Below are 12,881 nucleotides of genomic sequence, written 5' to 3'. Positions count from 1 at the left end.
AGGGTACAACATGATTTAAATACCAAATTAAGCTCCCTCCACATTAACACATCAAGCACTTGCAGATCAAGTACAGCAGAGACTAAATGCAAATTAATGGTCTCTATATTACTGCATCAAGGACACACAAATCATTGAAGCTTTGGCTTTCACTTGTTGGTCCACAGGTGGATCAAAACTTAAATGAGAACAAATGCAAGAGAGAACCTTTATCACATCATTCTAGGCAACAGAGTATTGGGACTTCAATACTATCCACATCTACATGTTTCTTAAAATCAGAAATCAGATATTTGGTCAAAGTGTCAAAATTACAAAAATGTGATGGTGAGGTAATCCTAGATTTTCTGGTGAGTTATTATGGCAACAGTTACTTGATCAACTTATAAGACAATCAATAAAGGTCTTCCTCTGGGCACAATGTGACCAGGATCTCTGGTCTGCCAGACTTCCTTATTACAATTGTGCCACATTGCAGTTCTATATTAAGTATATTTCAACATGAATATTTGTACTTATTGCTTTCGCTCACAGATGAAAATAGCAAAAGCGTCACCTCTCACTATGTGCCTTCGACCACGCTTAAAGATCAACATGTTATCTTAAACTTTCGGTAGTATAACCAAACATGGGTGTGCTGCAGAAGTATAATTCCATTATATGTCACTGTAGAATCAAATAGGTCACAATCTGTACTTATTTCATCCACATTAAATGTGGAAATGATTAATTACTGTTTTGATGTTATAATTTACATCTTGCTGGGAACCAGTTAAATAGTTCTGTTGTTTTCTTTTAGCTCTAAGTGCTTTAACAGAGAGATGAAATAATTATTGATTCACGCATTTAAAAATAGATTGGGTATTGCAGAGCTTTAGGGAGTCCATGGAAAAAGCATTCTGGAAAACATACTGCCACAATTAAAGAAAGAAACAGCTTCCATTTATATAGTACCTGATCACATTTCTCAGCAATATCCAAAAGCACCTCATCAAAATGAATTATTTCAAAGTACAAATAACTATTATTATGTAAGTGAACACAGCAGCTATGTCTTAAACACACCAGTGTCCTACCAAAAGCAATGTGCTACAAGAACAGTTGATTTGCTTTGCTTGCATTGATTTTGGGAACATTAGCCAAGATACCAGATTCATTCCTTTTTCTATAGAACCATAGGATTGCTAACACCCAACGGAATCACCAAAACAAGCAGGTTGGATTTTACATCTAGTCCAATGGAACCTTTAGCAAACCAGCAATCCTTCAATACTGCACTAAAATATTTGTGTCCATTTTGTCTTCAAGTCCTGGATTTGAATTTACAATCTTCTGATGCATGGTGGAAGTGTCATAAATTTGTGACAGATTGAAAGATATTAAAAAACTTTGACATTTGCAAATGAATCAACGAGCACAAAAGCGTGCAAACATGCCCCAATGATAACTGTGGGTTTAAATCGTTATTTACATAATTTCATAAATACCATTAGTATGTATCGTTCAGACAGAAATTATGGAACATTACTTGTTTGCTATTTTTGAGAACTGCAATAACTCCTAAGACTCTGACTTTGCTACAGTCCCACTGTACTATTGGTTCCCTTACCAAAATATTGATCCAATTCGAAACATCAGCTTTTTTGGCACACGGGCCTTAGCACATTTGATTTAAGTGCTTCATGCTTCAAACAGTGGATAACAAAAATGGGCGGCACAACCATCTGTTGCCTACAGTTAACATCCTTCTTTCTGATAACCAGAAAATCCACCAAAACAGCAATTTTCGATAGATACTATTAAGTAGTGTCCCCCGTTGCCTCATGAACTCTTTTCACTTGTTGCTGGACTCACCACACACACACACCCCTCCGCCCCCCACACTGCCAATTGTTGAGGCTGAAACAGATCATGTTAAACTTTGATCCCGAGCTCCCTACCCACCACTGAGATTGCCTATTCTTACCTGCACAACATTGCCTACCGCCGTCCTGTTGTTTTTGCCACAATCAGATGTTTCAGATTATTCCAATTCCTCCCTTGTGAATCCCATTCTCCGCCCTTCACAAAATCCAACTTGTTCACAGAGCAACTACTCCCAAATTGTCGTGTGTTTTGTCCCACTGTTTATTTCCCTGACTAACATATACTCTTCATGTGCCTTTTCCAATCTCTCCACTGTTTTGCTCCACTCCAACTTATTACCTGTTCCAGCCTTATGTTCACCTGTACCCTCCATTTCTTTAGAGTTTGACTGTGGTGCGCATTTCCTCACTTCTCGCTACCGTTGGCAACAGAGCCTTCAATCACAGTGGCAATCACTCGCAGACATTCAGGCATTTCCTCTCTAACCATTCTGGTATCCCACTTTTCTCCTTCCCCAACCCATCTTTTCATCCAGGCGTTTGGTTGTCCTCTTAGTCTCTGCACTCACTGCGTGGCACCCCTCTCCCTGTCTCCTTCCATTGGGAAGTGTCCTTGGACTTTAGGGGACTATATAAGTGCATGTTGTTAAATTGCCAAAATCCCGATTAGTATTCTAACCCTATCTCTCTATTTGACAGAGACCCAATCAGTACAGTATGTAACTCAATCTCTGTCCATTTGAAACAAAAATCCGATTAATAGCCTAAATAGCTCCACCGAACTGAGCCGGTCCTGAACAGCGCTCTCATGAAGCTGTCTTTCAAATTGGGAGGATGCGAATTGATGATCTTACCTCAATGCTCGGATGTCAGGACTCTGACAAGTGCCTGTCTCTCTCCCCGTTATAGGAGCTTTATCGGAATCGAGACATTTTATTTAACAGAAAACGAGGGTCCCATTATGTGTTTGTTTTAAAGCCTCGCTGTTAAATGGTAGTTTGGAAAATGCTGAATCAATGTTCACCACACAAGCACGTGTACATGGAGGGTTTGAAATAAGTGAGAAGTATTTGCCACAAATTCCCCCAAAAGTCAGCAAGCAGGTTCATGTCGTATTTCTTGTGTCAGAACTGACATCCATCCAATTTCATCTGGAAATCGCTGGAAGGAGCGGTTTGAAGCAGCCTGAGCCAATGGTGAGAGTGGATGGGCGGATCCAGCGGACCGCCTGCAGGTCGGGCCGTTCTGTACCAATGATCGGGGCCGAGGGGCGGTGTGTCCTGCAGGCTGCGCGGGTATAACTCAGTGAGATGCGGATGGAGTGGTATAGGGACAGCGCCAGTTCAGCGCTCACCTGCACATGACCCACATGCAAACATGATGTCCATGAACAGCAAGCAGCCGTTCGGCATGCACCCCATCCTGCACGAACCCAAATACACCACCCTGCACTCGAGCACCGAGGCCATCAGGAGAGCGTGTCTGCCCACACCTCCGGTAAGTACCGAGTACAAAGCTTGCACAGCACTCAGCCATCCTTCACTCACCGCCTACAAGGCAAACTACTCAAAATAGCCGAATGTTGAACGAGTTATTTCAATTGATTACAATTCAATCCTGGAGCTCTGTCAAATTGCGTGGGCATTTGAAGTTTTTGTTTAACTTCATTATTTAAATAATATGTGAGGGGGCGGTTTGAGGACTCCAGCTGGGCTGTTTGTGACTTTGGTATATAAATATTGTTGTGGCAGGATGTGTAATGAAATTGTATCACATAGAGACATCGAAGGTGTCTGGTGTGGTTATTTGTCAAGAAACGTGTTTTGAATCCGTGCCATATGCATACTCTGTTCCACCCTGTGTTGGGTTCACTGGACGCGTACTGGCCTTTGTAATGTCTATAAAATCTTCCATTGCTTGCACCGCTTTGCAAGTTGAATAAAACATGATTGTACGAATTAGAAATGTCCTCATTTGGACACTGAGTGTCAGCGCCAGGACCCTACCAAAACAATTCTGTTTTATTTACATAACTGATGAAATGTTGCTGCTCTCGTTGGATTGCAGAAATCCATTGCCTGCAGACTGTCAAGAGCGCAACGATGATTATGTAGAGACAGAAAGGATAATGTTTATTAAAACAATCAGGCTACCAGCGAAGCGTCCCAGTGACTGGCCGGTTGCAACAAGATTCGTCCCGCGCTCTTCTCTCTCTCTGTTGATCGGGATGCTGACAGTAACACGCTGTGTTTTTCCTTTGCAGTTGCAAGGCAATATTTTTACCGGATTTGATGAAACGTTACTGTCCCGAGCCGAAGCCCTGGCGGCTGTGGATATGGTATCGCAAAAAAACCACCCCTTCAAACCAGATGTCACCTACCACACCATGACCAGCGTGTCCTGCACCCCGACCTCCTCTTCTGTACATCTCCCCCACCCGTCAGTCCTCACCTCCCACCCCCATCACCACCACCACCACCACCATCACCAGACAGCCCAAAGCCTGGAAGGAGATCTCCTGGAGCACCTGAACTCTGGCCTGTCCCTTAGTGGGATGGCCGGACCTGAAGTGGGCGCCACGCCGTCACATCCCCATGCCCACATGCCTGGCATGAACCACATGTCGCATCACCCTCATCACCATCAACCTATGAACATTTCCCATTCGCACGCCCTGTCAGCCCATATCGGCTTGGGTGGGAATGAGGGGGAAGCAGACCCCAGGGAGCTCGAGTCCTTTGCAGAGAGGTTCAAGCAGAGAAGGATCAAACTTGGAGTGACACAGGCCGACGTTGGGTCGGCCTTGGCCAACCTGAAGATCCCGGGCGTGGGCTGTTTAAGTCAAAGCACCATCTGCAGGTTTGAGTCCTTGACCCTCTCCCACAATAACATGATTGCTCTCAAGCCCATCCTGGAGGCCTGGCTGGATGAAGCCGAGAGGGCGCAGCGGGAGAAAATGACCAAACCCGAGCTTTTCAATGGAGGGGACAGGAAGCGCAAACGCACCTCCATCGCAGCGCCGGAGAAACGATCCTTGGAGGCCTATTTCGCCGTTCAGCCTCGCCCTTCCTCGGAGAAGATCGCGGCAATCGCAGAGAAATTGGACCTGAAAAAGAATGTGGTCAGAGTGTGGTTTTGCAATCAGAGACAGAAACAAAAACGGATGAAGTTTTCAGCCACACATTAAAGATGTTCTGTGCACTGTTCTGTCCTATTGAGACGATGCGGACCAGGATATAATAACTTTTGTTTTCTTGGTGAAGTTTTGCCCGACAAAGCGAAGCAAATGGACGGGAGAATCACGCCGGCAGGATCTGTCTGAATAATGGAGTTTTAATTGTGTATATTTTGTACGGGTTTGAGAGAAGCAAGCTTTGTTGTCTTGGTTTAGATGAGACTTCGCTGACTTATCTGGCAATCATATTGTAACAAATAATCTCAACGAGACTTGAATAATGTTTAATCACATTCTTGTGAAAAAATATCATGTTTGCTTTTCTATTGTAATAGGCTGTACATAGTCTGTGAATGAACTCTCTGCGTCTATCATTTATTTGTGCGAGTTGATCGAATTCATTGATCCGGGGTTGTCTAACTACAGCTGAAATGGACACGGTGCTGGGGCCAGGCGGTGGCACTTCCACCCCTGTCAATTTCATTTAGAAAAATGACACAAAAACAATTAGCTATGTAAGAACGGGTCATATTAATCCTATTGTACCTCTTGTATAGTCCACAGGTCTGTCTCTGCATGGTTTATACATCATTTCAGTTTAGTGAATGTCGCCATCACGATATGAATAGCAAAAAAAAAATGAAATTAATAATAAATAAGTTTAAAATGTTTTGCAATAACTGTTTACGAATGGTTTCCTACCTCATCCGCCCTGGGGGGGATTTCACGGCACTTTCATTTTCCCTCCATTTGTCTCAATCATTAGTTTAATTTTGTTTTTTTTAAATCTGGAAGAGATTCACAATGCATTGACAATCAAAATTACTTTAAAATATGTCGTGGTACAATAGACTAGTGTGTAAACAATGGGGAAATATTACATGTGGAAAGTTAGAAATGAGAGGCCAGAGACAATGTGAGTTTTAAACGCAGTTCACGAACTGGCAATGCTTTCAGTTATTTGTTGTGCAAAATTCATTTTCTAGTCTTATCAGTTATCGCGAGGACCAATTTCCCTGTGTGTGTGTGTGTGTGTGTATGTGTGTGTGTGTGAAGCGTGTTGAGGCCGGTGCCCACAGCAGTTGCATCCAGGTCTTTGTCTCCTCCATTGGCCGCCCCTATCAAGGTGGCTCAGTGTGTGCACTTTGTGAACAGGTCAACAGGTACGCCTGTTCGTACACCGATACCTTCTCTCTGCTGCTGACTTTCCCAACGATTGGCTCCGATCTCAAAGTGTGGTTATTTATTTTACTTTACTGATTGTATATGTGATTTTTAATCAGATGTGACTCTGCAGAGTTTTCAATAAAACTAAGCACGTTGCAAAACGAACGATTGGGGTCTTGAACTGAACCTTGCGTCAAATATATTTATTAAAGGAATCCAATCCAAACACTTGCTTTGAGAATACAAATTGCAGTCACGTGAAAATCTACTGGTTGAAGTTCTATTAAAGTATGGGTGGCCACGACAATGTTGTACTTTTTCCCGGAGTTAAATCATCTTAGAAAGTGACACTATTGAAACGTTGGAATGTGGACCGTCGATGTATTCGATTCGAGTTCCCTCACTGCTCTTCCTCCCACAGAAACTCTTGGAAACAAAATAGATAAGGAAGCCCGCAATCAGCCAGCCCATCGCTCAGGGATTGTCTGTGTTTCCCATACTCTGACCCGACTGGGTCACCGTATTTTTGGCAAAAGGCAGGTGGAAACTGGCAGCGAGATCAATTTTCCAGGCGGAGCGCTGTTTTCCTGTTAAATACATGACACTGAGTGGGCATGCGGGGTTTAAAACAGGGACGCTCAGGGTATTGGTCAGATTGATACCAAATGAGAATGAAACTCAAGTCCGCCCCATAAGAATGTCAGCCTTTGGACGAGTTGGGGCGTGGTAGGGGACTGCTCACCATATTTATCCTAAATTCCTCCTCTGAACAGATATATTATTGCACTAGAAATAGCCAGCACTGAACATCCCCTTAACCGCAATGATCATCCAGCTACACATAGGGATCAACGCAATTGTTCCTGAAGATCGAGAATGTTGCCTGTACTAGTTTGGAGAATGTTTGAGATAGAGTATCATTGAGCGCCATCAAGACACAGAGCAATAACTAAGTAACTATTGATCTATTAAGGTAATGAATCGGCCAGCATATTGGAGTTATGAGCCCAGAGTGCGGCACCGCTCTGTAACATTAAAGGGTGATATGGGTCAATCTTTTCAGCACCTGTACTGCGGTGTACTGCGGTGTCACCCAGCTCTCCCGCTCACTTTAACTTTACTGTACCGGCCTCAAGAATCTGCCCTGTGTTGAAGGGACACGAGACAACCCGATGACAGGTCAACCCATCCGTTGCCAATTTAAGCTAATTATTTAATACAGGGGAAAAAAGGGAAGCTTAGTTACGACTTCAAAAGTGAGAAGTCTGGAAACAATCATCTGAAACAAGTGAAGGTAAACTTCTAAATGATGAAACCAGCCACTAACGACAAGGAGAAGCGAAAAGGAATGGGAGCTGGGGATTCGAGTGGACGGGCAGTCAGTCCAGGCGATCAGGTCGAGTGGGCAGATAGGCAACAGACTAAAACTAATCTCCAAATGGAACTGGCACCGTTTTTAGTTCAAAATGCATCCTTCGCTGGAAGTGATGGTATTTTGTGAAAGGAAAATCAAAGTAAAAGCAAATGAATTAATTGACAGCGAATTTCACCCGGATCGTCCACGTGGTTCAACTTTTAGGATTCGAAAGAATTGTTTTTTTAAACCTCAAAACGGGTCTGAAAGTTTTGGTAGCTTCATGAGCGATGGCCGCCGTATGTGTCAACACTTTAAGAAAGGGATATGGCTTTACACTAGTTGCGAATCCAGGAACGAGTCTCCATTGGCACTTTAGACAACTTCTATCACGTTGTGTATGGAGGGGCTAAAGGTGCTTGTGAGGCAATGGATTTTTTGTTACTGTCTGCAGTGTGTCATTTTTCCAGGCTGTTAATCGGGCTAAACTCAATTTATCAACAAACATTTGTTGGCTAGTTGGTTTCATCTTGTAAAGCCTATCATGAATGAGTAATGAATTCTGGCTGTTATGATACTATTGATTTTTGGTAAGCTGAAAGAGAATAACCCCTCGTGGATCATCATATCAAATAACTGTGGATGAACCCAAAGCTTTAGTTAAAGCGCCACTTTCCGCTTCTTCATCAATGTTTCAGTCGGTTTTATTTTCAGTTTGTTGGGTCTGCCTGGATTTGTTTTGACAGCGGCCTTAGACACACTTAGCATTCGCTGCATGTTTGGGTCACATCCTGTTTTCATTATTAATAATAATTAACAATTGCACTGATTGTAGCTTCGTCGATGCGTGGGGCTTTTACATCTTTTTGTCCCGATATTTCTACCTAACTGTCCAGACCCGCGCCACTGATACAATTTAAATAGGCAAACCAATATTGATATGCGCTGTCCGAACTCTTGCAATCTGCCCAGGCTCAGCAGTCCATTGACGAAAGACCTCACTGTCTCCCCCAAGCCTCTCCCGATACCGCTGCAATACCGTCGCCCGTGTGGAGTTATTTTACAACACACTCTCCCCTATGATGATCATTTTTGGCATTTGGATTGAAACAATTCATTGTATAATTCTGGAGCAATACCTTCATCACTATTTAATGAGGTGATGGTTAGGTGCTAAAGTTGACCTCAACAACCAAAGCGTATGTGAACCAATGCTACACCATCCAAACACTTACTAAAGGCTGACCAAAACAGCCCTCTCGGGGTGTTTTTAGATCTGAAATATATTTTTGGTTCGTTGGGATATTTCACTTGTCCAGTACTCCTTCACCGCTCTCTGATTTCCTCCTGTGCTCCGATATAAGTCAATCATTCATTCAACAAAATAGCAGGAACGCACGGGAGACCCGCTGGCGACACGTAATGCACGGGTTGCTTTCCACTCTATAGTTTCCCCGAATAAAGGAATACAAAACTAACCCGCACTGTAAACAGAAACAGTTCTGGGCAGTGTGTAGGAGGGGAAATAACAATTGCAATCTGTGAGCTCTTTCTCAATTATATTCAGGAGTAATCATCTCTTCGGGCTATTCCAGATAGATCTATAATTCGGGTCTTGTATTTCACCCCCCCCCCCCCCCCCCCCCCTCCTTCTTTAAGTGCGACACAACTGCGCCAATCTACAATTCCGAAGTTACTACCGTCCGCTGTGCTGCCGAGTCTCAACGCTAGAATGATTCCGGTTATCAGCTTATTCGCTGCCTGCTGCTTTACCATCTTGCATTACTAACAAGGTACCGAAGGAGCTGGAGCACGCCGCCGATCTGTAACACGACAATATTCTAAATTGTTTTACCCCTGCCCATTTTTTTTTGTAAATCATTAATGGGAGTAAAATGTTGGAAATTAATAGATTGCATAGCGGAAGATGACAAGCGGCTAATTAGATTTATATAATTAGGATTATTTTGGCTATTCATGAAGGAGATTGAAAGAGGGAATCTCTGCGGGAATACCAATTCAGTATTGTTGCGATCTCATTCATTGCACTTTACGCTAATGTGTGTGCAGTTCCCCAGTGCTGGGCGGGCCGCCGTGACCGCCTAGCCAGGGACATGTTTGCAAATCTGACGGCAAGGAAGATACAACTAATGCTTTTGTCTGCCTTTAAATTATACATAGGGGCTCAGTTGTATAAAATGGCATCAAATTCCACCTTGTTCACACGAGTTACCTCCTAAGCTGTCTTTCTAAAGGAACATATATATATATATATATCAATCCCCTACATCTGCCTGAGTGAGCAATTAGATATAGTTAATTTACAACGCAATACAAGGTGTGGGTGAATCTGGTGACCCACTCTATTAATTTGACAACACATCCTGCTCAATTTTGCCCGCTTTAGATGCCCATCTATCGTACATGTGACATTCACAATCTTGTAGCTGTTTCCTATTTGAAATTGAGAGCTCCCTCCCCCACTTATTTAGACTTAACAATACAAATGAAGATCCTCAAAACAAACTAAGTTTGCCAGCGTGACCGTCTCATCATCCTATGTAGATTCGCACTCTCACTCACGTTAGTTTTCATGGAAGGCGTTTTTAAAAAAGCAAGAGCATCTTTCAGTTAAAGAAACAAGCCCAAAGCCTCCATTGTCTTTCGTTTCTGCTGACTCTTTTCTTTCCATGAAGCGGAAAGCACATTTTCATAAATAGACCTTGGTGAAGTGATGACTATAAAAAATTAATGAATTCTGAGTCCTGAGTGGAGCCTCGGGGCCATGGGAGAATAATTTAACCACTGCATTATCATTGCTTCCTCCACAGCTCTGCACTGGACACTTTTGTAGCTCTGAATTAGGCGCAAGCAGCTCAAACTAGCGAGCGGCACTCCGTGACGAGGAAAGATGCAATTTAAAAAACAAATCTACATTTGTGGAAAAGAAGAGGGGGAAAAATGACGAAAAGTTAGTCATAATGTATCCCCCATCTGTTCACCCAGACACACACACAGGCACACAAAGCATCTCATCGCATTACTTTTAAAAGTTTTAAACGCACCCAATGCAATATTAATTAACCGCGTGAATATAAGTTAAGCTTGTATTTTCCTGTGCAGACAGTGGGAGCGCAGACTTGCAATCCCCGCTCTCCCAGTTACTTTAAAGGGCCGCTTTCCCAAAGCGGTTTAGTGTCTCCTTAGCGAGGACGCGAAGGTAGGAAGAGTTGTCTTTCATTCCTTTTCCAAAGCTGCCGCGCTCTTTCTAGCTTCATACTAAAACGCTATTCGCTACTTCAACCTGAGCGTTTTTAACGTGAAATAATTAGCAGAGGAATATTATAATTATGCATCTTAGTATCTCGTGTGACTAGAACAATGTAATTAGCACATTATTCAAAGATAATAGTTTAATTGGCAACAAAATTAAACGCAATAAATTAACTGTGCGCTGGAGACTATTCAAGGCGGGGGCGGTGGAACGTATTCTGTGCCTGTTGAATAAAAGACACCACAAAAAACACAAAACCCGCGCTCTGCTCGCCTATCGGAATTGCGATTAAAGGATGGTGGCCCCTATCTTGTGAAGTGCAAGGCATAACAAGCATTATTTCCTGTGTTATTTAACTTGTTGCAGTTTGGTGCAAAGTGGAATGTTAACTGACAGTAAAGTCCCTTTGCCGTTTCGGAAATTTGTTGGGCAAATTTCCCCGGTTGACAGGGATGGATTCAAATGGGAACAGAGAGTAAAGGCTCATCAATCTCTCCACTTTATTGGGAGTTCACCTGGAGCAGGGAATGCTCCATTTGCTCAGTATTACGATTCCTTTGGAGAGGAAAGTTGGCCATTTATTTCTTGTTGTATTGTAGTGACCCTGCCAGTGATAGCGAACCCCTTTGACACTCGGGAGAACGGTACCACAGATAGCTGTACTCTGCTACAGCAGCATAACTTTTCTCAGTCCCGCTCTCTGGGATATATTTGTACATATTTGTTTCAGTCGAAGATTTCGGTGTATAACCGTGTAACCATAAACGATGTTGTGCTGTGGAAATCGGGAAATTGAACAATCAATCAAACCACGGTAAATTCTCTACTTCGGTGAATTGAGCTTCAGGTAAATTATAGAAAACAGGGCGATTCCAAAATGAGCAACTTTCTGGCCAACCCCTACATGAAGACAAAGCGTCCCAAGTCCCAGTTTATTCCTGGTGTGATGTGCAGTCTGGTAACCGTTCTCTCTACATGCAACTTTCCAACGCGAGAACCATTGCCGACACAGTAATACAATTCAACACTATTTATACAACGAAATACTGATCCCATCTCTTCGTCTAATGCATTATTCATTCCTGTATTTATATTTAATCTGGGAGCCTTCGACCGATGATTCCTATAACATTGTAATTGCCGGAAAACCTCTATTATTATACATTCGATGTGTTTTCATCTTTAACCTGTGATCAGGTTTGATTTTAATCGCTCATTTGTTCCAATATAAGCACGGCTCTTACACCACCACAGATGAAATAATTCATGAATTTACACGTGACTGGCCGCCTGGTTGTTGTCACAGACAATCAAAAGCAATAGGACATATACAAAATACAGTATACACACATGCCATATATACATATATAGTACACATATTCACATAGAAAACGTACACGTCGTGTTACTGTATTATACCATAGTTTGTACTGAGACCAACGCTAGGGTCATTTAATCAGCAAACATCTATTTCTCCAGGTAAAGGGTGTAAAGTAATGACCAGAAACCACACTTTTCAAGGTTTCTCAAAATAGTGTTGCTGGGGATGAAAATGCACAAAGAAGTTACTCAGACAGGGATCTGGCATATAGCCCACGTAACACTGGCAAAGTGATTTCCAGCCATCATTGCATTCTAGGCACAGAAAATGTGTCCTTTTAATTTGAGTAACGGGGGGGGGGGGGGGGGGGGGGGAGGCGGGATTATTTTAAATGAAAACTGTTTTACACCAATTCTGGTCACTAGCACATTTTTCTTGCAGATTAAGGATGTCACAACAGTTAGCAAGTGGCAATTACTAAATCCACCCCCTCCTCCCTCATAAATTGTCAAATTGTATTGTTCGTTGAGATTGGTGTTATTAGCATGTGTCACTATTGCGGTGCCCTGGGTAATCAGTCACTGATAAGAGCAGGTCATAGTCGAGCCGTTCAGTGCTTTGGAGAGCTCATTGCTAAAGGCAGAGTAGTTTCAGGTACGGACCCCCCTCCCCCCCCCCCCCCCCCATGGCGGCAGTCTGTTCCGGAAGTGTCACAATATCCCAAA

At 42.9% G+C, this 12,881-nt stretch overlaps 2 protein-coding genes across 3 annotated transcripts in view; one reads left to right on the top strand and one right to left on the bottom strand.

Moving 5' to 3' along the window:
• LOC119952087 (chromatin assembly factor 1 subunit A-like) overlaps positions 1-2,982 on the bottom strand; it is a 120,952-nt gene extending 117,970 nt beyond the window's left edge. For both annotated transcript variants that reach the window (XM_038775636.1, XM_038775635.1), the window contains exon 1: positions 2,720-2,982. The gene's annotated coding sequence lies outside the window, so the exon portion shown is untranslated. The remainder of the gene's footprint in view (positions 1-2,719) is intronic.
• Positions 2,983-3,150: 168 nt separating this feature from the next.
• On the top strand, positions 3,151-6,372 carry zgc:158291 (uncharacterized protein LOC572084 homolog). Its single transcript, XM_038776163.1, has 2 exons — positions 3,151-3,362; positions 4,129-6,372. Exons 1-2 carry the CDS (start codon positions 3,243-3,245, stop codon positions 5,050-5,052), a joined length of 1,044 nt encoding a protein of 347 aa, XP_038632091.1. The 5' UTR covers positions 3,151-3,242; the 3' UTR covers positions 5,053-6,372.
• Positions 6,373-12,881: the final 6,509 nt, after the last annotated feature.

This window comes from Scyliorhinus canicula, chromosome 17 (assembly GCF_902713615.1).
Source record: "Scyliorhinus canicula chromosome 17, sScyCan1.1, whole genome shotgun sequence".
NCBI classification, from domain to species: Eukaryota; Metazoa; Chordata; class Chondrichthyes; order Carcharhiniformes; family Scyliorhinidae; genus Scyliorhinus; species Scyliorhinus canicula.
This window is presented reverse-complemented; position numbering and strand designations above follow the sequence as displayed.